Genomic DNA, 26,240 nt, shown 5'->3' on the forward strand with positions numbered 1-26,240 from the left:
AGGTGAACCTTTGTAGGCTTAATTATTTATAACACGACATTCAAAAACCTGTGAGATGGATCATGGGAGAAAAGTGGCCCAACAGACATCATAGTTATACTGGGCCCCAGAGTTTTGTGCTATGTCCCTGTCTGCAAAGTAGGCTAAATAAAATAATCCCAAATATTGCCTATAATTATCTTATTCTTACCGCTGAAAGTCACTGAATTGAGCAACCCATAAGGACCAACTTCTATAGTTTATCCCTTTGAACAGATATAAACCTGACCTCAACCCTCTGCACAGTGATCAGGGGGGGATGGGGGGGTCATGGGATTTATTTAGTATTTAAGAGATGGGTGTGGTTGAAACATGCTTCATGCCCGGATATTGAGGACCATTATTTCTGCAAGCGTTCACCGCGTGATCTTGGCAGCCAGTTTCTGAATGATGATATTCAGAAAGAGAGAATAGAAGGGAAAAAACCGTGTGGATAACTGAGCGAGGGGGCGGCCGTCTCCTTACTCTGGAAGAGAAAAAAGACACAGAACATCTGCTGATGGGCTGATTTCTTGCAGCTAATTTTATTTATACATTTTTTAATCGAACTATTTAGCCTACTATAAGAGCCCCCCCCCCCCCCCCCCCAGTAATTCATTTCTGACTGGGGGGCGGTTGTCCTGATGAAGTGTCGGCAGAGGGAGGAGGAGGAAACCAGCAAAGAGAGAGAGGAAGGAAACGAGGATAACGTCACGAGAAGAAGCAGAGACTCTCGGAGTAAAAACTGAACGCTGTTTTTATGGACAGCCCTTGAGCGGCCCGGGGTCCTATAACTCTAGAGGCGAATTGTGTTTGTTTACGTCGCCCTGGACGAAGGTGTTTTTGTTTTTTTCTTCTCCTCGGTGAACTTGTGGTGGCGTGAAAAAAGGGGGAGGAGGAGGAGGGGGGCGCAAAAGCTTTCCGGAGAGGAAACGGCAGCAGCAGCAGCAGCAGCAGAGGCAGCGGCAGACCTCATCTTTCTTTTTTTCAGGAGCTCCGCTATCTACAGCAAGAGAAAAATGGAAATGTGTGTAGCCCTCCTTCGTTTGTCGAAGGATTTGGAAAGAGCCTGATCGTGACACTCGGAGCTTCAAGTGGATCTCCTTTTTTTTTTTTTTTTTTTTGCAGCTCGCTTGTCAATGAGTGGAAAAGACGTGTAGTGTTCGATACACCACGGGATTTTTTCTTTCTCTGGAGAAGGGGGTTGCTTTCGTTTTGTCCTTTTTCTTAAAAAAAAACGACTGAAGGAAAAAAAAGCAGCCAACGCATCGGGAGAATTAACAGGTAGCCGCCCCGTTATCAAACGCAGTGACAGCCGCCGTATAGGCCGGCCTTTTTGGAGTGTAGGCTAATAAGACGATGGCTGGGGTGGTGCTGTGCCTGTGCTTTGCCTATTCGTGGCATCATTTCGACCAAATTCACTTAGCTACATCCGCATTACAGGAGCTATCAGCATCTGAAACAAGATGTGGTCAGGGCCTTCATCATCAGCTTCTCTGTGCTGATCAATATGTAATAGAGCCTGCACTAACGCGGCCTGCAGCCTTCCCATTTGAAAAACCACTAGGAGGCTCTAAATGCTGCGGCCGTGTGAATTCAAGTGCTTATGAAGTGCGCTATAATGTGGCTTCTTGTTTTTTTTCTACCGTTTTCTCCTTCTTTACTACGTCTTCCATTATCGGTGCGGAGCTCCCGGCTCGGGCCTGCATGTGTTAACCCGGGAGTGAACGCAGCCACACACACTTTATCTGACATGAACGTTGACAGTGTGGGTTGTAGCCTATCTGGGCTCTGCGCTCTCCTCCAGCTGCAGATGTAGCCGTGCCATGGTGCTGTAGCTGCACATCAGATGTGCATCCAAAAGGGGTGGGGCCAGCCGCACTTGGCACCCATGTTATTTGCATTGCTGTCTCCTGGTGTTGTAAAAAAAAAAAAAAAAAATGCTATAAAAAGGAGGTAGGTTACCAGTGCGCTCCTAAGGCTAAGGTGCGGACACTGAGAACGCGCTTTGTTCTCATAACTTAACCTTCCCCATCGGCTTCACCGTGGTGTTGTAGGAGGTAGGAGGCTGCTCCTCGTCTGCGACTTTGCAGGTGGGATCTGTGGTGTGTGTGTGTGTGTGTGTGTGTGTGTGTGTGTGTGTGTGTGTGTGTGTGTGTGTGTGTGTTTCTCTCGCCTCTCCTCCACGTCCAGTGGTAGGATATCGACACAAATGTGGCTCACAGGCAACGGGAAGCGTGCACCCGAGCATCTGGCTTGGACCCATCCAGGCCTGATCTCTGATGCATCGCCCCCTCCCTCTCCTCATTGGCTAAATGAGCAGCTGTGCCAGGAGACCGAGGCCCATGATGCACCCCTTTTGGCTTCCATTAGTGTCGTGTGATCCATCTGGTCGCAGGTCCCTCCAGGGAGCAGTGACCTACTGTAGCTAATTGCGGTTTTTCTGCAGGGCGCACTGTATGCATGTTTGTTCTGCAGCGTTAGGGCCTACTGTTGATTTGAATTGGCTCACATATGCAAATAGACGCTCCCCGTTTTTGGGAAGCTGTTTTGAATGTAACTGTGCTCCTATCAGGAAGAGGATATGCTGCATCCTGGTACAGTATCATGTAGACTACAGTGTAGGCGTGTGTGTGTGTGTGTGTGTGTGTGTGTGTGTGTGTGTGTTACATCAGTTGGCCCACATATATTAGGGATACTTCTTGGACGTAGGCTATTTACATGTTATTTACATTTTGGAGAACCATTGACCTGTATCAAGCATCAGCACACGCTATGACATGATGCACTACCTGTCAGTGCACAGTGCAACAAGTTAAAGGGCGTGTTCGCTCAGTATCCCGCTGCCCGGTAGAGATGCTGGCTGCTCCATAGCATCTTAGTCATTACAGATTATTCTCCTCACTCAAACCAGACATGGACGGTAGCACAGCCATACACTGTGAGGACTGGGGGTAGGGTTTGGGACACAGGTGCGGACCAAAGGGTGTCTTAAAGTTATCCCCGGAGGGATAACCACTAAATCGCTAACGCGAAGAAGGGGAGGGGGAGAAAACAAAAAGCACAAGGCTAGAAAGGGCCAAACAGGCTACCTTTTAATATAGAAAAACTAAAGCACAAACTAAACCACCGCTGCCAAGCAGCTGAACGGAAACACACAAGTAAAACAGAAGACCAGAAAAACTTAACACAGAGAGCACTCAGAGACAACCTCTCACTACCTCTTAAGGTGAGATAATGAGCAGCACAGAGCACTGGGATCTCAGGGCATATATCATCTCCTCACACCTGGGTCCAATCAGCCAATCAGTGCCACACACCAGATTGCAGTGAGGGAATCAGTCACCATTCTCACGGAGAACCTTCCGTTTCCTCACAGGACCACCCCTCTAAGGAACGGCACCTGACGTTCCAACAGGACCCCCCACCCACCCCGGGTGGAGGCCTCCCTGGAGGGGCTAGTGGATCGGAACAGACTGGCTGGAGGCGGGAAACATGAAACACGGGGTGAATCCTCATGGACCGAGGAAGCAAGAGGCGAACATTGACGGGGTTTATCCTTCGAATGATCCTGAAGGGACCAACGAAACGTGGCGGCAATTGGCGAGACTCTACCCGCAGTGGGAGATCCCTTGTGGAGAGCCACACCCTCTGACCCACCCGATAGTTTGGGGCTGGGCGGCAATGTTGTTGTGACGTCTTGTTTCGGGTGCAAATTTTGCAAGCTGCCACAAACTCGCTCACATCTCTACCCATCCGGGGCCACCAGAATCTCCGTTTGAGAAAACCAATAGTGCGACGAACACCGGGGTGATTTGTGAGGTGTGTGGAGTGGCCCCACTCAAGCACTTGTGATCGCACTCGTGCCGGAACATACCGACAGCCTTGGGGCCCCCCTCCTGGGTCCGGCTCCTGCTGTTGAGCCCCCTGAACCACTGTGTCAATCTCCCCAGTCAGTGGGGCACAGATGTGGGTAAGGGGCACAATGGGCTCTGGAGAACTGTCACTATCTGAACACTGGAATCGTAGAGATAAGGCATTTAGCCTCTGATTTTTTGAACGTGGACGGCCCTTATGTTTACTAATGACTTCACTAAGTTCAGCGCACTCTGCAGGAACCCCATTTGCAAGAAGAGACACAGAGGGCGAAGAATCAGAGGGAGTCAAGGTCTCAATAACCCCGAGAGTCAGGCGGTCGCTGGGGGAAGCACAGGGAAGGCCTACTGAACTGTGAGATTTTGAGACAGAGGCACTTGTGGCAGGAGGGGGCTCACATCCAACAGGTTGGAGTTGAACCGAGTCTGATTCCATCATGTGAGATGCACAGTTTGGACCCCAGCTCATCACCCTCCCAGTCCTCCAATTGATGTGAGGGTTGTGTTCCTTGAGCCATGGGTTTCCCAGAATGAGGGGTAACTGAGGTGTATCAATAAGAAAAAACTTAATCTCTTCCGTGTGATTGCCAATGCGAATGAAAATCGGGCAGGTGACCCTCTCAACCCTACCCCTACCCAATGGTTGCCCATCCACTGCATTAATTGCGAGTGGACAAGGAAGATCATAAATGGGTAAATTGAGCTTTCGGGCCAGGGTTGAGTCCATAAAACTACCTGCTGCTCCTGAATCAACAAATGCAGAGAAGGTGCGCCAGTGTCCATCCCATAATAACTCAAAGGGCAAAGGGGTGCAACTACTGACCACGGGAGGGGAATTATTACGACTCTGCAAGACCTCCCCAAGGTCTGACACGCCTACCCTGATTCCCTGCTTATTGTATTTCTGCGTTGAGGGGCACTGGCGAATGAAGTGACCCACACTCCCACAGTATAGACACACGCCACTGCTCATACGCCTCCGTCTTTCCACGGAAGTAAGCCGTGCGTGTCCTATTTGCATGGGTTCCTGATCATCATTGTTAAGGGACCCCTCAGGCAGGGTAGGTCTTTCACAAGGGATACTAAACTCCTCGGACATCTGGTGGGTGTACGCTTGTTTTCTCTCTCTGTTGCGCTCACGAATTCTGTTGTCAATTCTAATAGCCAATGAGATTAAATCCTCAAGTGAATCTGGAACCTCACGGGAAGCGAGCTCATCCTGAACTCTCTCAGACAAGGCATGACTAAAAGTGGTCACTAGAGCCTCCCTGTTCCAACCTGATTGCGTAGCTAAAGTCCGGAATTTAATTGAAAATTCTGCAACGCTTGCAGAGCCCTGACGTAACCTAAGGAGGCGTTTGGCTGCTTCGTGGCCACTAACGTCGTGGTCGAACACGCGCCTCATCTCCGCCATGAAGAGGGGCGCGTCAGCGCAGACTGGAGTCTGCCTATCCCACAAGGCTGTAGCCCATGAAAGGGCCTTTTCCGAAAGAAGGGATATTATATATGCGACCCGGGCTCGGTCGGTGCTAAACATAGAGGGTCGTAACTCAAAAACTAAACAGCATTGGGTTATAAATCCCTTACACCTCCCTGGATGCCCGTCATAGCGGGCTGGGGTTGCCAGCTTGGTCTCCTGGCCTACAAAAGGGTCATGGGGTGGAACTGGAGGTGCTTGTGCTTGGGTAGGGGTTGGCCCAGGTGGCTGTAAACGGGCCAGTATCTCCCGAAGCATGCAGTCCTGCGAGGCCTGTTGCTCTACAATGGCACGTAGGGTTTGGTCGTGTGAGCCCAACATGGCTCCTTGAGCAGAAATTGCCTGCCTATGGACCTCTAAACTGTCAGCACTAGTGGGGTCCGCTGTGCCCTGCATTGGGCTGCTCATTCTGTGAGGACTGGGGGTAGGGTTTGGGACACAGGTGCGGACCAAAGGGTGTCTTAAAGTTATCCCCGGAGGGATAACCACTAAATCGCTAACGCGAAGAAGGGGAGGGGGAGAAAACAAAAAGCACAAGGCTAGAAAGGGCCAAACAGGCTACCTTTTAATATAGAAAAACTAAAGCACAAACTAAACCACCGCTGCCAAGCAGCTGAACGGAAACACACAAGTAAAACAGAAGACCAGAAAAACTTAACACAGAGAGCACTCAGAGACAACCTCTCACTACCTCTTAAGGTGAGATAATGAGCAGCACAGAGCACTGGGATCTCAGGGCATATATCATCTCCTCACACCTGGGTCCAATCAGCCAATCAGTGCCACACACCAGATTGCAGTGAGGGAATCAGTCACCATTCTCACGGAGAACCTTCCGTTTCCTCACATACACAGATTACAAGGTTTTCTTCTCACTGTGGGTACAGTAAACCAGTGAGATTAAAAACATGTTTTTATTTTATTATTGATTGGCTTAAATCTGGAACAAACAGCATTTTGAGCAAATTATTTAACGTAATTGATTTATTTTGGATGAAAGCGGATTACTGGATTACTGGATTATAAAGGCATGAAACTATGCTAATCCCATCTGGCCATGATACTATATGTAAATGTCGGTCTAATGTTTGCACAGGTGACGGACAAATCCAAAATGAGTGAGCTGGAGCAGCTTCGCCAGGAGGCTGAGCAGCTGAGGAACCAGATAAGAGTAAGTCAGATGTTTTAGGAGTTGAGTTTTTTAATCCATGGCATGGTGTTGCTGATGTATTTGGAACTTTTTTTTTCATCCCCCTTCATCCAATGATTCTGTGTCCGTCAGGATGCCAGGAAAGCATGTGGAGATTCAACCCTGACACAGGTACGTGCCACCAGATGTCGATACATCTTTTTAATGGGGCTGGATTGATCAGTATTAGGCTAATTGAATAATCTTGAGAGATTTAGAAGGCCTGGGCGTTTTTTAATTCTTGCCGGTAAAAAGAGCAGAGCAGCTACTTAAAATCTTTTTTTGAATTATTTTATAACATGGTTTGGAAAAAATAGATTATATTCACACCCACACAATGGATCAGGAATGGAAACATAATGTCCCAGGCTGGATAATCATCAGCAAGTTTTCCATTATGGCCTTTATATCAAAGGAATATAATAACATTTTAAATGTATTTGTGTCGTAAAATTTGTTGGGAAATTTTAGCCATTCCTGTGTCTGGTAGCTGTGGAAAACGTCCCCGTAGTTTGTTTCCATCACACTCAGTTTTCAATAGAACGGGTGAATTTCATAAAAACTAATCCTCTGATTGACACTATTCCCATCAACCAAGATAACTGCTGGTCTGGATCCTGTGGGGCGGATTCAGATGCGGACAAGACGCACCCTGCGGGGCCATCTCGCTAAGATCTATGCCATGCACTGGGGTACAGACTCAAGGTGAGTCTATACTGAAGAAAACATCTCAAACACACCAAATGAAGGGTTTGGCTTCATTCAACAGCAATTATGATAGTAAAAATCGCCTGGAAATGGCTATTTCACATCACACGGCACGATGCAAACACGCAAGAGTCGAGCTTATTGCTAGGGGTGGAGCTGCCTTCATGTCTTGTCAGGCCACCACTTTAGAAATGTCTCAACAGCTACTGGATGGATTGCCATGAAATGTGGTACATTTGTTCATGGTGCCAAGACGATGAATTCAATTGATCAAACGGCTCTTCCTCTAGCACCACTTTGATGGTTTTATTTGAAATGTCTGGACAGAAATTGAAAAGATTGTCACAGAATTAAGAACAGACATTCATGCCCCTCTCTAAATGAATAGCCTACTAATACATTTGGTGACCTGTCATCTGGCGCCATCAGGTCAACACTGTGTGTTAATAAACAATTAGCTAATATTATTATAGCATGGGAACACACTAAACAAAGATGCTGAACATAGCAAACAAACCCGGGTAACTTCACCATATTAGCATTATCATTGTGAGCATGTTAGCACATTAGAATTTAGCTCAAATTACCACTGTGCCCCCGTACATCCTCACAAACATCTCTGAATTTCCAAGAGACAAAACGTCAAAATGAGGTTTTTTTAAACATTAATATTAAATGAATGGATGTTAAGGTATGAAATGTTTGCTCCCGCAGGCTCCTGGTTAGTGCCTCTCAAGATGGTAAACTGATCGTCTGGGACAGCTACACCACTAACAAGGTAAAATCGGCTAAATAATGCCTCTCATCAGGCCATCACTGTATAAAGACTCACACGTGGTCTCTTTCTGAACTTGAAGTGAAAGTAAAGTCTTTCCCTAGTTGGAGTGCTGTAGACTCATACACATTTTTTGATATGACTAACCTGCATTGGCATTAGATTTGCAGTGTTAATAATAACCCATTTATATGCTCCTCTAAAAGGTAACCTATTATGCAAAATGCCATTTTCCATGGTTTTCCATTGGTCTCCCTGTGTGTAAATAGACTTCCAAAGTATGAAACAAATAAACCCTCTCTCTTTTTTTCTTTACCTCCAACTTTCTGAAAAACCTGTGTTAAAAAAACCCCAGTCAGATTTCTCTCTTCTTATGACATCATATGCCCCCCCCCCCCCACACACACACACACACATTTCTAAACCTTACTTAGCACTACCTCCATCTATGATAAGCAAACCCCTGAATCTAACAGGCAGTTATGCCTCGTTTCCACCGAGTAGAGCGGGTCGGGTCGGAGCGGCTCAGAGCGGGACAGTTCACTTTTAAGAATCTCGGTGATGTTTCCACCGCCGACCCTACCATTACTGGTAGGGCAGGGTTTAGGCTGGACTGCGATAGCCGCCGCCAGAATATGGGTCAACCTATCGGGCTGTGGAACAACTGTGGTCATGCCAGTTGTCTCTCGTTTTTGCTTGGTCAAACCAGAAACTTCTTTATTTATCCCCCCTGGTGTTGTGAGCGTATTACGCCGGTAAATGCACAGAGACGGTTTGGTGCAACTGACAGAGACAGTGAGCGAACAGCGCTGGCTGCGGCAGCTACGTGACAACGTAGCAGTGGGACACAGCGTAGCCAACTGATTAATTTAATTACGAAAAAAAACACCACACAATAAACAGTGCTGCGCTCACATTTTCGCCAAAACACAAGACTCTTCACTCTTGCCGAGGTTACTACACACAGCGGAAATTATTCTTTCGACCAATAAACAGACGGCATGTGTAGCTCCACCTTTTCGGCACCCTTTCAGGCGGCTGGTACCCCAATGGAGGAGTACCGAAAATAGGAGCGGCTTAGAGCGGTTAGGCGCTTATATCCGTACCCTACCCAACTTTTGGCAAATGGAGAACCGATCTGCTCCGACCCGACCCGCTCTACTCGGTGGACACGAGGCATTAGATTCAAACCTGCAGTTAGATTCATGGCCAATCAGTGCAGACTGGGATAATTTAGAAGGCGGGGCTTAAAAAGAAAATGACAGAAGCTGAAAAAAGGAGATTAAGCAATGGCACTGTGAGATGTAAAAAAGGCTTTTTTGGACACTGCAACCATGAAAGAAGTTTCTTGTAGAGAACCGAATTACAATTTTAAACCTATAAAATTGGCACAATATGTGACCTTTAAGACTTTGCATTGGGTTTCCCTTCTTCTAGAAACGTTAACATTTCTGCTTCCGAACCTCCTCCCCCCCCCCCCTCGTCCCAGATACATGCCATCCCCCTGCGCTCCTCCTGGGTGATGACCTGCGCATATGCCCCCTCCGGGAACTACGTGGCCTGCGGTGGACTGGACAACATCTGCTCCATCTACTGCTTGAAGACACGCGAGGGCAACGTGAGGGTCAGCAGGGAGCTACCTGGCCACACAGGTAAGAGAGAGAGACACTGAGCTGAGCCACCTCAGTTTCGCACTCAAATCTTCCGAGCACACACCAGTCCTCTCTTCCTTGTGCGAAAGCGGCGCCCCCAAACCCCTCCCCAAAACAATGAAGATATCATTTACACGGTTAATTAATCGCAGGGCAACACAGTCTTAATGAGTTTTAACTCCTGTCTGTTAGACACTGAAGTTAGGCCTAATGCTGCTGCTCCCGCAAGTCATTTAGAAGCAGCCAGTTTTCTTTTTTTGTTTTTTTGTTTTTTTTGGTAGTTTTGTGACGTGATTAGCAGATCATATGTTTGGCTTACAGATATTAACCATGTTAAACCATCAACTAACAATACATGGATTTATTGTTGCATCTTCATGATTTCTGCATATGAGCACAAATACACTACATTTATAGTCTACAAGGGAAATACAATTTTTGCAAATAAGATTTTTACAGACTGCAACCTAACATAATCTACTGCAAGAGTTCCACTGGGCACGGGGAGAGCATGTCCTCCCGATGTTAGCATCTTCAGTTTGATTTTCTTACTGTTATCCCTATAAACGGTGTCCTCTGACTTTTCAGCTGTTTAAATCTAGACCAGAGAGGCTCTGAGTTCAACATTTAGCTACGTGAGCAGCAGCAAGTGCTTAGTCGATTGTTAGCGGTTGTTTGTTTTTGGCCTACGTTTTGCCTCTCTGGGTACACAAACAATCCGCCCTACTTTATTAGGAAGACTGCAGTCACTATTCCTTTGGATATTTGTGGGGATTATAACAAACTCTTTAAATTTGGTGAATATTTTTTTCTGAGAAGATTATACAATTGACCATCTATGAAGGAGAGTGCTCTTTGTAGGAAAGATGAAAATATAATTTAAGACATCATAAAGTGCCTGGTGGAAACTAAAGTATCTTAAGTGCATTTTCAATACAAATATGTACACAACAGTAGCCAGTCACATATCAAATTTAGATTACAATGTAGGAACTGTCGCTAACATATTCTTTCCACCCTTGGTCTATATTTTTGTACATTCAGTGTACTGTTACAACAACATTCCTTTTTATGCTTATTGTATTACAGTAAATGCTAGTGATGCCACTCTAATAAAACCTACTCCGAAATTTGCATTTGCACATTATCATCTTGAATATTTCGAGTTTCATTCAGTCCCAACAACCAACAGTAACTCATCCCAACGCCTGTACTTCCTGTTCTCTCAGGTTACCTGTCATGTTGCCGTTTCATTGATGACAATCAAATCATCACGAGTTCGGGAGACACCACATGGTGAGCCTCAGAGATCAAAACACAGACGTGTGGCACCACAAACATGTTTTGCTGAGCTGATCGGTGTCTAACTCCATACTATGCTCACCCCACCTCCCCCCATCCTCTCCACCCCCCAGTGCATTGTGGGACATTGAGACGAGCCAGCAGACCACGGTCTTCTCGGGCCACAGTGGCGACGTCATGAGTCTGTCGCTGGCGCCCGACGGCCGCACCTTTGTGTCGGGAGCATGCGACGCCTCGGTCAAACTGTGGGACATCAGGGACAGCATGTGCCGGCAGACCTTCACGGGCCATGAGTCAGACATCAACGCCATCTGTGTGAGTGTTTCTCTCAGGGCAGCATTATTACAAGTCAAATATGTGTCTACGTTTCGTATTTCTTTTCTTGTTTTTCTGGGATCGCACAACAGTTTAACAGGCACTCAATCTTTACACATGAAGTGCAGTTCACTAGCCATCTCAAAAATAGCTGCTTATTTTCTGCTGAAGGTCTTTGTCGAGGCTTGATAAGAAATAAATACCATAAATTATTATTATTACAGCAAATCTGTGCATAAAAGGTGGGCATTAACAGTATCAGTCTCAAGATGCTTTTGTGTAGTTGCAGTGCAGCAAGTGTAGAATTCAGCTACTTCTCTAGGGTCCCTAAAGCTAACGGAAGTAAAATACTAAACAGCATATTCGTGAGTTAGATGAAAGATGCATGTACATTAAGAGTAGTGTTGCTTTATTTAGAGTAGAGCTGAGACCTGAAGATGAACATAAATTAGCTTGTTTTTGAAAAAGAAATATGATGCATAGATTAATAAATATGCTAAGTATACATGAGCGTTTATTTACTTGTTTTTGAAGTTGCCATTGCAAACCAGTTAATAAACCTACAGTACAGTTTAGCAGAAAAAGTAAAAGCTTAAAGAATAAGTCAAAACATCTAGACAGAAAATCCATAAAAAACTACGTATGTAATCCCAATCTGAAAGTTAACGTGAACCCTCGGAAAGAACAGAATAGAAAAGAAACAGTGTTGTATATGATGCACTAGTAACTCGTGGTGGGCTAAAGGGGCAGTCTGTTCCCCCCGTGTGCAGTATAATACAGCATCAACAGATTTGTCTCGGTGACGTCACTCACACGCTGTCTTGCCTCCAGCTTTGGGACGGATTTAAAGTGGGAGCACGCTAAAGGATTAACAAGATTAGCCATTAACGCCATATCTGAGCATCGTGCATCAATCCAGACTCCCGACCGAGACCATCTCCAGTCGGGAGCCTGGGCCGACACGCCACACAGGTTAATCTGATAGGTGGGAGGGATCTACTAATAAAACATGCTGATTGTCTCTCAGACTGAGGAATAAAGACCCCAGTAGCCAATGGCAGTATAGTTTTGTAGAGAAATGAGGAACACTTCTCCTCTGCAGAATCACTTTCTAGTTATGTATTTCTATCTGTTTTCCCACCTGTCATTAAAGGTCACAAATGATGATGCTCATTTTCAGGATCAATAATTTGGGTTTCTACTATAAACTGTTTTCATGGTGTACTGTCCAGAAAAAAACCTTTATAATTCTCACAGTGCCATTACTGAATCTCCTTTTTTCCGCCTCTGTCTTAAAACGCTCCGTTTTAGCGTCTGTCTCTTTAAGCCCTGCCTTCCAAAAACCCCAATCTGGTCTGATTGGCCCTAAAACTAACTGCCAATTAGATTCAGGGGTATCTGGGGGGTGGGGGTCTTATCACAGTTGGAGGTAGTTACGTTGGTAATGAGGGGGCGTGGCTTATCCCGTTATTACATCATAAGTGGAGAGAAATCTGACGAGGGGTGGACGTGGAGGAAAAGAGAGGTGGTTGGTTTTCCTTATAGCTTATAGACCCATGTTAATGTAACAAAAACATGAAAAAGTGCATTATAGGTGACCTTTAGGAGTGTCTCGGTGTAGCTGTCATCATACACACTTTCTACCTCTTCTCACACCATCTTCCCCCTTTTTTCCCCCTCTTCCAAGTTCTTTCCCAATGGAAGCGCCTTCGCCACAGGCTCCGACGACGCCACCTGCAGGCTGTTTGACCTGCGTGCCGACCAGGAGCTCAGCCTCTACTGCCATGACAACATCATCTGTGGCATCACCTCCGTGGCTTTCTCCCGCTCCGGCCGCCTGCTGCTGGCCGGCTACGACGACTTTAACTGCAACATCTGGGACGCCATGAAGGGAGACCGTGCAGGTGGGTGCCGCTGGGATGTGAAAGAGTAGGTCTAGAGAGGTCCGGCCCTGAAGCTATAGTTAGGATTATGTTCATTATGGAGCCATGGCATTGAGATAATAGAGGTCTTTTAAGATCATTTTTACCGACCTAAAAATATAGCTTACTATGTGCTCTTTCTGCCTCAGAGGGACAATCATAGGTGTGTGTTTGTGCACTTTATATACCATCAACTAAAACTTCTATATAAAGGTTATAGGAGTACAAGGAACAGAAAAGTATTGTATAAATGCAAGGTATGGCTGCAATACGCAATAAAGCAGGTGAAAGTTAGAGAAAATATTGGTTTGCTTAAGCCATTTTTTTTCTTACAACTCAAAAAAGCAAGTGAAAGTAAATGAAAACATTTATTGCTTAATGGTTTCCCTTAATGCTAACTGCCTACCTTAATTTGGATAAAAGCATCTGCTAAATGACATGTAATGTAATAATGTTACCATAGCCCCTTTCACATATGCAATGCGACACTGAAATGATCTGGCGTTTACCCGGGTGAGCTGTATGTGTGAACACAAATGTCAGGGTTATTCAACCCAGACTTAAAGCGGCTACGAAATTTTAAATATCTTTAAAACAGCCTCATTTTTCCTCTGATAATCATAAATGACCTTTAACAGCAAACAAGACCATCAGTGCAAATCAGTTTTTACTGTATATAGTTTTTATTAATGCCTTTGGTCTGGTCACACACCCAGTCCGATTTTCGGCTTGCGCATGCAGGCTCTATTGTCACACATTCGTATTGGTCGCAGATTTCACTGTAGCGCAGCAACGTGATTTGAGTAGCCTATCCCTCCAGGTAACGGAAGGGGAGCCTTGTTTAAGAAAGTTATTTGTCGTCATAATGGCTGATAACGGGGCAGAACCATCAAAGAAAAAACTAAATTCAATAAAAAACAACTAAAAGCAAAAAGGGAGAGTGATAGACGGGCGGGAGGAGGGCGTTGCCAAGCAACTTGTAAACAATTTAATAGGGAAACTAGTCCTGCAGTGTTTACTCCTAAGTGAATGAACGGTACTAAAACAAAGTTTACTTTGCTTCATCATCATCAGATGACCATTATTCATCTGAAATAGTCATTATTTACAACAACATAACACATTACCTCATCGTGATCCATACTGCCGTCTCTCGTTCATTCGCTTTCTGTGAGGGCATGGAATTTGTCAGCTCCGTGAGAGTGGTTAGTGACACTGCATCAACGCATTGCAATCAGGTGTGTGTGGCACTGATTGGCATTGAGTTGATGCAGTGTCACTAACCATTCTCACGGAGCCGAAAAGATTCCGTGCCCTCACACTTTCAACACGGACATGCACTATATTGGGTCCTAATAACAGGATACCCGCACCGGCCGGCAGGCGCTAGAAAACAGCTTTACGACAGCTGGCGTCGTAAAAATACTACCGCTTTTGTCCAAAGGGGCCGCCAGCCGCCAAAGTTCCTCGTAGCCACTTTAACCTTGGTGACCCCTTAGTACTAAGTCAGGGTTAGGAGCAGGAGATGGGAGTAACTTACTGTATGTAAATGTGGCACATACCTCGTGCAGCAAACAACCTCCTGCTGTGTGTCTGAAAGAGCAGACCCGAGTCTGATCCTCTGGATAATTTTTTTAAGAGTTCATGTGTTAAAGGGGCTCACTGTGATACCTGGTTAATGTTAACTGAGCACTAGAGAGCTATTTTCACTGGAACAAAAACTCACCACCTACATGACGAATAATCTGTAAAAGTTTAAGAAGTTGTGAAACAAAATCTGTCTCATGGTTTGAACATAACATCGTCACAACTGTTCCATCATGATTCATTGTTCAGGAAAATAAAACACCGTGCCAGACTAACAACTCTGAATTCACACATTTATTTTGATTAAGAAATTAAAACAAAAAAGTACATACAGTATGTTGGGTGTTGCGAGTTAAAGCAGTGAAGAACACTAGCTTGCTGTGTTCCATGTGGTAAAAAAAAATCTGCGCAATCTGAAGAGCAAAACATTTTTGCAGTTACAAGTCTTCTTTTGTCTGTCCTCATTCCTCCTACAGGAGTCCTGGCCGGCCATGACAATCGTGTGAGCTGTCTGGGTGTGACGGATGACGGCATGGCGGTGAGCACCGGATCCTGGGACAGCTTCCTTAAGATCTGGAACTGAGCCATGCATATAAACAGCAGACACACACACACACACACACACGCACGCACATGTCCAACAAGACAGACACCGCTCCCATCTTGGGACACAGTTTGCACCCTGTATTCACTGTATGTAAGATTCAAACAGACAAACTGCAACATTGTACTGTACATAATATATATGACTTAGATATGAGTTTACACATACATACACACACACACACACGCACACACACACAAGCACACACACACATAATATGCAGGACAACACGACACAACACAAGACCTGAACACATGCCCACACTACCTACAGCTGATTTAAGTGCACAGCAGCAAGGCTATAGTATCACATACACACACACACACACGCACACACGTACGCACGCACACACAATCTGTAAAATGTAAAAATGTGACCAAATACAGTTGGAACGTCAGCTGCTCAAATAAAAAAAACAAAAAATGCCACTATAACCTGAAGCCTTTTAACACGTCTAACTCATTCTCATACAGACAAACACACACAACCCCCCCCCCCCCCCACACACACACACACACACACACACACACAAATACACTTTTTCCTGAGAGACACTGCTCCTCGAGTTAAACGGGGGAGAAGACGTTATTGGACAATTCTGTCTTTGTTTACAATGAAGTCCAAAATGCGCTTCAGACAAATTTTTCTGTGCTCCTTTTGTCTCGGTACCACACGTATCTAAGTGATGTTAATGTGAAAGAAGAACAGTTGTGGAAGAGAACCCATTAATATTGAGAAAAAAAGAAAGAAAAAAAAACACAAAACAACCACTGACAGACAGGATGGGCCGATGATCGACAGAGTCCCAGGAAAATATCTACTCTTATTTTCAACTGGCTCCAAACATCATGTAGTCACTGTTTTTATAGATATGTACCCCCCGCATACATTGCAGTATATCTGCTCTTAAGATTTGATTTGATTCATACTTTTCATTTTTACACTTATTTTATTCATGTCCTCCCTGTGTGCCTCAGATACACTTTAAGGATTATTAATAGAGAATATTGATGAAGTTAAATTAACAAGTAAATTAAAGATGTGAGATCCAGGAGGCTGATAAAAAAATAAAAGCATTATAGACGCATCTTAATAAAGCAGGAGCCAGTGTTCATACTTTGACTTTGTCAATGTATTATCTGGACATTACGATGGTATAATTGTACATAATATTAATAAAAAATAGCCTCTCCTGCGACTAAGTGTGGTTTCTTTTTCTTTCGAAGACAATGGAACATTTTGTCCTTACACTTGGAAAGTGATCAACTCAATGGGATATTTGTGTATATTCACTTCTGGCTTCATGTTTTGATTGGTGAACCCAGGTATAGCCAAGGTACAAGTTAGCACAGATTCTAGTTTATTGTTATCACAAACATCAATGAGAAGAGGATGGCTTTTAGGAAACAAGTAAAACTAAAGTGTTTTCATATTAAGGCCTACCAGTATGTGGGTAAAAAAAAAAGTAATAATATTGAATAAAGTCTGTGCTATAGTATTGACCTTCAAAATCAATGAAATATGACCTTGTGTGCTATGAATCAGAAGGGCTCTATGTTAAGTAAAACAAGTCCTCTGTGGTCAGCCCACTGCAGTGTTATTTGATATCTCTATTAATTTCCATTCATTGCCCAATATCATTTGAAATGTTTCATATGGGAAAAGATGTTGCCTCTTTTTGTTGGGTTGAAGTGCTTTTGCCTTCAGCCCCCAGGGGGTGCTGCAGCTCATTCGGCATCTGAGGATCTCAAAATAAGGGTGAAAGTTTTACCAAGAAATAAAAAATGTATGGCAATCAATTTAATGGAGTGTCCGTGGGAATTGAACTGTGTCCTATGAAGTGAAAGAGTCTTAGTAGTAACATAAGCAACAGATATCTATTGACAGAGACAGCAGGTCCAAGCAGATTGCAGCACCATCATGTGGTTAAATATTATATTTCACATATTCATTGTTTATTGTTAAAGACCCTACACACCTACGCCCCCTCTCAGGAATGTGTGATTGACATCTTGAATATAAAGAAATGAAACAAGTCTTTAATGAGATCAAGGTATTTTAATTTTCAAACTATTCTTTATTAACACATGAAATCATTCAACAGAACCTTTTTAAAAGCTTAAAGTTTATCAGTCTATGAAATACAATCTGGAGTTAACCTCTCACAAGTAACAGACGCGCGCACACACAAACTAAAACATTGCAAAGATGTTTAACGTCTCTGGAAAAAAAGGGGGGAAAAGTTTTGAAAAAGGAAATGAGATATTGTAGTTCTGTCCAAAGATGCACGTTGTTTAAGAGCTCCCCAAGTTCGATCTGCGTCACTCCCAGCTACACCTGCTAACCCATTCACACTTTATTGGTTAGATAATGTAAACTATGATAGAGGAGTGGCTCAACAGAATATTATCATCTTTCATTAGTGATTCTAAAAGAGTTCATAAAGGCAGTTTCTAAGGATTTCATTACAGCAGAAGTAGAGCTAGCATCCAACCAGGTGGTTGTGTTTTCTAATAAAAACAAGGAACAAGCGAAACACATGAACCAACCAACATTCAGTCTGCCAAAGGCCACTGAAGAACCACTTCATGCAAGTCACACTGAGATGGACAGCCACACTTTTGATTGGTTCAAATGCTTGTATTGCCTTTTTTTCGTTTTGAAGAAATGTCATCATAAGATCAAAGTTGATGTTACACACCTTCAAACAACGCTTTCACATAGGCCTAAGACTCATTGACTGATTATTACAAACTTTTTGCATTTCAGCTGTTCAGAGCTGAGGTAAGGTCTCTCTCTCTGGTCAAGCTGACATATAAATTCAAGGTCTATTAATGGCTCTTGGCACAAAATAAAGTAGCACTTTAAGGTACATTTACAACCAGAAACAACTCTTCTGTGGGACAATTGCAACCCATTGTTTTCAACTCTGCTGCACAAAATGATACAACAGGTTTAATATTGAGAAGTGACTGCCAAAATCAAGTTGATGACATTCTGTGATACCTCACCTCCAAAACTAGAAGCTTCCATTAGTAAAAAGAGGGTCTAATGTTTTACTAAGTTCAATTATTTACTTGCAATGTTATCTAGAAAAAGGCCAGTCAACACACCAGGCAATGAAGATGATTAAATAAATATGATGCTATGGTATTTTGTTATTTACTGCAAATGAAGTAGTTTGATGTGCAACACTAAGCTTGTGCGCAGCAGCCCAGGTAGAAAATACAGGTAAGTTTTCCAGTCAAGTTTTTTTATTTTTTATTACACAACAAAGGTATGTGGGAAAACTCCACAGATTTTGCACATCAAAGTCAGTTTACAGGTCTTGGGGTGAGCTGCTGGCAACAGTTGCCTCAAATGACATCACTTGAGTCAGCGTCTGTTGGGCGCTGAAGACTAAAAGTGTAGAAAACCAAAGAAAATCCTGGGGTGTGAAGTGACCTCGCCAGACCAGTTTGGCCTGCTCCTTCTATTCTCTGCTTAAGGCTACATTAGCAGCTAGCATAGCACTGCCTGCAGTTAGGTGACAGGTTTTCATAATATATCATGCAATAAAAAAGATGATATACATCAATTTTGATAATTTTTTTTAACTGTCCATCGAGGGACTGTCTGACCATGTTACAGAAGTTTAATGCTAAGTCGGTGGAGTTCCCCTTTGAAGGAGTTTCCAACCTGGTGACCAAAACATTTCAAACTTTAGTTGTGGAAAAAAAGACTAATTGTCTTCGTCTGTGTTCTGTAATTGTCATTAATTGGTCAATGCATTTCCAACTTACTAAGCGCTGCAGGTTTTCTATAATACAGCGAAGGGCCTTTGAAGACGCCCTTAACATCACAAGCAGTGTGATGATGCCCGTCGTCACCTTAGCATATTAACAGCCCGTCAACCTCACACACAGCGCAATTTACAGTAGCCTCTTCTGCCGACAAGAAGACATAATAATTTTTCTGTCCGGAAAACTCAACAGAAAGGTTTCACTAATTGACACCGTACACACAGCTGTCTCATCAGACTATGAGGTTCACTATGGACCAACTACCTACTGGTTACATACTGACTTTGACAGCTGCTGAGTGAATGAGGAAAAATAAAAATTCCATCTCTCCGTTGCACACAACTACTCAACTACACATTGATCTCTCTGCCTTAAAATGCATTGTGCTTTGATTAATAGAGCGGTACACATTTCTATATAAATACAAATCTGTCTTTTAGATGTACATTCACTTTTATTTCTCAATATAGACTCATTTACATATTTTATAAAATAGGCTTCTCAGAATAGAGTTCAAGCTAATTTTCCCAACTACAAGATTACACAATCAACATCTTTAAGGAATAAGCAATCTTTGCTGCAGGAATCTACATTTTCTGAGCACACATTACACACACACAGAGTTGATTTTGACATGTGCACTATAATGCACAAACTAATTATTCTCTACAATCGCGTTTTCATACGTATGGCTTTTCTATATGCTGGCTCCCACTGCAGGAGATCTGTTGACATGTTACACTGGGTTTAAGAGGACACAAACTAACTTATTTGTTATTGCGACTTTTTTTTAGATGGGTTATAGGGTCTGATGATCATTTAAGCATTTCAAGTCCATCCACAGGATATTCTGGATTTGACTTAAGTGCACTTCACTAGCACAGGACATCAAAAATCATACCAGTGGAGAAAATATAGGTGTGCCTCTTCTTCATTGGATTTCAAGTAAGAGACAAGTATGGGGGGGTGGGCTCATAACCAATCCTTAAAACCTCTCGCCTTCCCAACTCCAAGGCACTGCTTAAACTGTAAACAGATTGATAAAAAAATTATGATTTGACCATAAAAAGGCATGAGTGCCAGAGCTCCTGGTGGATTGTAAATGTGACATTTGAAATGTAGGTCATGGCACATAACAGATTTGTTTAAAGAATAAAAACACATTCGCTAAAAAAGGGAGAACAACTTTGATATAGTACTATATTCTTCTATTTCAATGGCTCACATGCACACCATAGTATCTGCTCCAGATATATTTGTACATGTATGTTTACTGAAGAGAAAGTGCTTTCCATGCCCGTTTACAGTTTGTTTTATAATCTCACCATCTATTTTATATAATGATTGATTAGAGGCCCTTTGCCCTGATATATTTTATAGAGTCAAAAATCAAAGCTATCTCCTTATATTAATAAGAGCAACCTTAAACAGACCATCCTATTGATCACTTGCCTAGATTCCTTTCATAACATCTCAACGCTTTTCATACCAGCAGTATCACAAAAAACAGATGGATTATTTTGACCTTAACATGTCAGCATGTATTTATAAGCGGATGAACTAACTTCACTTTGACATCTTGCCAACAACTCCATGCTGATAAGACATGATAGGAGTGAAGAGAAACCGGCTTGATTTCAAAATGTCTGCCGGTTCATACCACAGTGCTGTGGCAGCGGCGTTGTTTGAATCGCTGAGCAACAAAGCTTGATTCATGTGTTGACCTATACAAAAAAAAAATCAAAAAGCTACTTCCTGATAAAGCTTGCTTTCGTACTATTACCGTACTGCCTGGTGTAGGAGTGCACACTGTTTGCTGCTTATGCAGCAGCTTAAAACAAGGTCTACAGTATAGGCAAGATCAAGCAGCTGATTTAAGAGTGATACCATAATATTGGAGAGAAGTCCTCCGACTTTTTGGATGTATATACTGAAAGGAACATTGGTTTGTGATCTATATGAGTTTTTTTCCTTTAAGCTCTATACCCTTTGGCCTTGAACCATACCCCTGTTACAGAATATGCTGCGAACTTTGGCAGAATATATAGATAGAAAATATATTATTAAGTCTCTTGTTTGTTCCTGCCATGTTCTCCTGTGTGCCTGATGAAAAGGAGTCCTCTGTGGCATTTCAGAGCCAAACCGATATTATATATTTCCATTGGCCTAAGACAAATATGAATTATTGTACCACACCTAAAGACTGGTTCTACTGCAATCCCCTGGACAAACACTTCTCACAGAAAGATCCACACTAGTAATATATAGTCTGAGAACTGTTCTATAATACAGTAGAGTACATCACTGTGGTTGGAGGGTGTAGGGATTCCTTTAAAATCCCTTTTATCTCAGCGACACCCTCCTCCTCTCATGTCTCCCTCATACGTTGTCAAGCTACCAAGCCAAAAACATGACATACCCTCCTCAAACAAAGACTCCACAAGAATAGCATATACGGCTATATAATGGTAATATCGTTACAGTTAAATGAAGAATACCAGTAGGCTAATACCAATACAGAATCACTACATATAAATATCAAATGTTTGTATTTTGTAAATCTATGAAAACAAATCGTTTAGATACAAGCCCGATGAGTCACAGATGAATGGTTTTGCTTAAATCATGGGGGTGGGGGGGCAAAGCAGGAGCTTTCACAGCACTGATTTTGAGTACTACACATAAAAGGAGAATTCTGATTACATTTATTTACTCGCTTTTAGGCTGAAATATAGTTTACATTTTGATGCATTCATGGCTTGCTTGCCTTGATTAAGAGTTGCAACATCATTCGCCGTTCAGGCCAGAAAATATTTTTGTGAAAGCAAGACATCAGGTTACTGTCTACTATAGATAGATACCTAAAAATATTTAAACAAGCTACTTTGTCTTCTGACTTCAATGTCCCGTTGTAATATGTTTTTGTAGTAAATCCTTCTTTAAGCCTTAATCAAATTGTGGGAGCTCCAACAACAATGGGGGACCACCAGCCACTGCAGATGGACGCTCCGGCACTTTATTATTTTACGTCTGCGTGTCCCGGTGGCAACACACTGAATGGAGGCTATATAAGAGGCCTGCAAATGATTCAGTTCTATGTGTAAAGTGCTACCTATTTACAGCTTCATTTCAACGTACAGTAATGGCTAATAATGCCTTCCTCAAAATGTACGGTACAACCATCGAGGAATGTTTTTAACATACTTCACAATAAGGAACTAAATAGTCACGACTGAACACAGGTCCACCAAGTAAGGTAAATCAGGACAAGAATATATACAATACAAATCAATAGATAGTATTAACATTTGAAGCCCAACAGAGACTTTTTTATGATGATTCCAGTGAGAATGTAATCAGGAGGGCCTAGGTAGAAACTGTATCAGAACGAGTGTAGGCTGGAATGGATTTAGAGATTGTTTGTGTATTTGTGTGTTTGTCTATGAGATTTTGTGTGTGTGTGTCTGTCTTTGGAGCATGAGGGCGACAGAGTGGAGAGAAAGATAAGAGAGGTGGTCGCATTAAGCATGCGTTTGAGAGAGATTTTTCGGATGCACTTCCTCCTTTACTCTGCTAGGTTCCACACACACTGACCAGAGCAGCTGTTTCCTTCACCAGTTCATGATGCAGTTCCTGTTCAGGGTCATGAAGTACACCTGGCTGCTTCCTCCAGAGCGCACTGAAGCAAAGAACACCTGAGGAGCAAGCAGGGACGCAAAGGACATGCATGTCGGGATCATCTTTAAATTCGGCTGCTGTTAGTGACTTGGCTTAAGTGTCGGCATCTCTCTTACCTTGTCATTTCTCTCACAGAGGAACTTCAGCCTCTGAGCTCTTTTGTGCATGAAGACACCATCCAGGTGGCCGGTCTCCACTGATCGGATCTCAATGGCCTTTTCTCCCCATCCCATGATCTGATTGGAGCAGATATGAGCTGCGATGCAAAATGCAAAATCAGTTCAAGGCAAGCTGTTGACGGCTTAAACAGGTGATACATTAACTTTTATCTTAATTCACTTTCATCTACATCCATGTTAAAGTGACTACCAGGAACTTTAAGTTTTTGTTGATTCTAGCAACCCCTTTGGACAAAAGCGGTAGTGTTTTTTAAGACACCAGCGCCTGATGTCCTAAAGATCTTTGCTAGCGTGTGAAAGAGAGACTGCAGGATGCGTCTTGTTGAGGTAATATACAGTATGTGACTATGTAAGATCAATAAAAGTAATATGACGATGGTAAAGCAAAGTAAACTTTGATAAGTACTGTTCTAGAAACGTGTGATGTCTGCCTGCCGTAAATCTTTTTGTCCGATTTGGCGGGGAATCAGACCCGAGCACAGGCATTAATAATAACTATATAAAATACATTTCTATTAGCTGGTGGTCTTGTTTTCTGTAACAGGTCATCAAGGGAAAAAATTTGACTTTATCATAAACATTTAAAAGATCCTCATAGTCACTTTAAGGTTGTTTTTTTTTTTTTTTGACCCGCACCGACAGATGTTGGCATCTCGCCCCACTGCAGCACCACGTCCTTGATGATGCGTCCGTACGTGTTGACGTAGACGCCCTCGTCCTCATAGCACAGCAGCATCTCCATGCCGTCAGAGCTGGGCAGGAACACGATGGCATGGGGCATAATGGTGCTCTGGATCTGTATGAGATGTAAAAAAAAAAAAAAAAAAAAAAAAAAGGGGCATGAGGCTCCTGCAGGTTCAGCATGTCCATACACACTAATGTCTGAGAGAGTCTGCACAACTCACATGAACGGGGATATAAATGTCGTAGTTGTTTCCAGAGTCAACGTCGATGGCGTGGAAGCCAGCGATGGAGCCGTAGATGACCTTCAACCTCTGACCCTCCTCCACTGTCAGGTCTACCAGGACGGGCCTGTGTGGCAGGTCTGCAAAGGACTGATTAAAAAGGAGAGGAGGGGGTTTGAGTTAATGACCGGATTTGGTCACTCTTACAGGCCACTCCTATTGTAACCCTTTTTTTTCGGTACATTGTGAATTCATATTTTTTTGTTGTATGTATACATGAACAAAAGTAATAATAATATAGATATGTTAGTTAAAAGATATGCTCAGTGCATTCTGTGTTCATCAACATTTCCAAATAATAAAAAAAAAACATTTAAAAAAATTAAAAAGGAATAGAGGGGGCAGAAAGTGATCTTGCTAAAAAAAACAATCAACTTGAATGCTCTTCTGGCATAACTAATCCAGCTCACAGGAGAAAGGGGAGACTTTACCTTGAAGGCCATGAATTTGTGATAGGGTTTGGGCGCCCAAGCATACACCTCCACTGCATTCTTCAAAGCAATCACCAGGAACTTTATCCTCTCGTATTTCACTAGACAGAACAAACCACAAGGCCACCCCGACATCAGACACTTGGCATCAATAATTCAGCATGCCGGATTGCATTCATGGAGAATTTGTCCAGAGAGTGGAATAGGCAGCCCAGCGGTGATGAATGGCAGTCGTCTGTCACTCACCCACTTTGTAGTGCACGCAGCCCTCCATCTCGCCCACAGTGGTCCAGCCTTGCTTCTTCTCCACCTCGGGGTCATTGTGGAGGATCTTGTTCCTCAGCCAGGCCAGGTAGTAGACACGCACCTTATTTTTTTTGCCTAAAAAAAAAGACATAGTGGGAGATCATTTACAATAGGGGATTAATTTCAGTAATTATCTAAATGCATTCAAATTGTGCTTTGCATCTTACATAATACATTTTTGTGAATTAAAGAAAAACACAATGAAGATCTAGGAGTTAAACATGTTAAAATATGAAAATTGACATATCATATAAAAGCATCAGTACTCATCAAGAAGATATCTGTTTAACAAAATTGCGATATTAGTGTTTAAAAAAAAAAAAAAAAAATATATATATATATATATATATAGGGGAAGGTGGGGTGATTTGTGCAACTTTTTACTCAAAGTGATTTTAAAGTGAGGCCTTGACAGTTATGTCTCCAACTCAAATATGTACATATATTTCAGGATGTTGTGCATCCCTGGCAATAAAAACTTTGGATCTGGAATAAACTGTTTAAGAAATATAGCTTTCGGAAAAAAAGTTGTCTTGTCGCACAAATCACCCCACGTAGTGGGGTGATTTGTGCGTCATTGTGTCACAATGACAAAGTCACCATCATCATCTTTCTGGCCATCTGAACTCTCATCAGTGGTGTCGTTAAGTGGAATTGAGATGTCACTCTCTTCTGAGCTACTGTAGACAATCACTTTCTTTTGGTGACCAGCGTATACAGCCATGCCACTGGCACAACTCTCAGAAATGTACTTTGCACTAGTTGCTCCGTGCTTGTGGAACCAACTGCCACCTGACAAATGTGATTCCCCCTACATTTCTGCCTTTAAATCAAGGCTCAAAACCCATATGTACACCCTGGTGTTTCCTTCCCATTAACCTCTGCACTACTTACTTACCTCTGCACTACTATCTGTGTTTATGTGGATGTATGGGCTTTACGTCTTTTATTTTGGTTATTGTTATTTTACCTTCATTGTTTACCTACTGAATGCACTATGTACAGCACTTTGGACAGTGCAAACTGTCATAAATGTGCTTTTATAAATACATTTTACTTACTTACTTACTTATAACTCACCCAGGCCCTTGCGCACAAATCACCCCATCCCCAGAATTTTGGATAATAGGCATGATGCAGCAATTTAGGGTTGACATTGTGCTAACTATATAGACTCAAAGTGTAGCATACCAAAGCACTAAAACATGTGTCAAATGTTTTCAAACGTGTCTATAATTGTTCAGACACAATAATCAAAAAACCTTGATCATGGAAATGTTACTTTGAAAGGCAAAACACAGTTTTTTGAGCTTAAATGTGCTTATATCTTATTCCTTGTGTCTCCCTTCTTTACAGGATGAGTCAAATGGATGGCTCTTCTTAAATATGTGGTCACATTTCCAATTTCTTCCACGGTTTTCTAGAAACAAGGGGTTTTGCGACTTCCAAAATGCACAAATCACCCCACCTTCCCC

At 42.9% G+C, this 26,240-nt stretch overlaps 2 protein-coding genes across 5 annotated transcripts in view; one reads left to right on the forward strand and one right to left on the reverse strand.

Moving 5' to 3' along the window:
• The first annotated feature begins 722 nt into the window (after positions 1-722).
• gnb2 (guanine nucleotide binding protein (G protein), beta polypeptide 2) lies at positions 723-16,616 on the forward strand. 3 transcript variants are annotated; one of them, XM_080040599.1, is made up of 10 exons: positions 723-1,302; positions 6,467-6,541; positions 6,653-6,691; positions 7,158-7,264; positions 7,982-8,045; positions 9,532-9,694; positions 10,924-10,990; positions 11,110-11,311; positions 12,999-13,215; positions 15,297-16,616. In XM_080040599.1, exons 2-10 carry the CDS (start codon positions 6,485-6,487, stop codon positions 15,401-15,403), a joined length of 1,023 nt encoding a protein of 340 aa, XP_079896725.1. In that variant the 5' UTR covers positions 723-1,302; positions 6,467-6,484; the 3' UTR covers positions 15,404-16,616. The 3 variants fall into 3 exon arrangements, with proteins under 3 accessions (XP_079896725.1, XP_079896727.1, XP_079896726.1); XM_080040601.1 differs by lacking the exon at positions 723-1,302 and adding an exon at positions 2,020-2,078; XM_080040600.1 differs by lacking the exon at positions 723-1,302 and adding an exon at positions 2,021-2,111.
• An 861-nt stretch (positions 16,617-17,477) lies between these two features.
• The window catches only part of mink1 (misshapen-like kinase 1), a 43,171-nt gene continuing 34,408 nt past the window's right edge, over positions 17,478-26,240 (reverse strand). For both annotated transcript variants that reach the window (XM_080041333.1, XM_080041332.1), the window contains 6 exons: positions 24,706-24,840; positions 24,460-24,560; positions 23,969-24,118; positions 23,700-23,859; positions 23,001-23,140; positions 17,478-22,901 (listed from right to left, as the gene is read on the reverse strand). In XM_080041333.1, coding sequence (XP_079897459.1) covers positions 22,818-22,901; positions 23,001-23,140; positions 23,700-23,859; positions 23,969-24,118; positions 24,460-24,560; positions 24,706-24,840 — 770 coding nt within the window. In that variant the 3' untranslated portion in view covers positions 17,478-22,817. The remainder of the gene's footprint in view (positions 22,902-23,000; positions 23,141-23,699; positions 23,860-23,968; positions 24,119-24,459; positions 24,561-24,705; positions 24,841-26,240) is intronic.

The sequence above is a fragment of the Ammodytes marinus genome (assembly GCF_949987685.1).
Source record: "Ammodytes marinus genome assembly, chromosome: 14".
Taxonomy (NCBI): domain Eukaryota; kingdom Metazoa; phylum Chordata; class Actinopteri; order Uranoscopiformes; family Ammodytidae; genus Ammodytes; species Ammodytes marinus.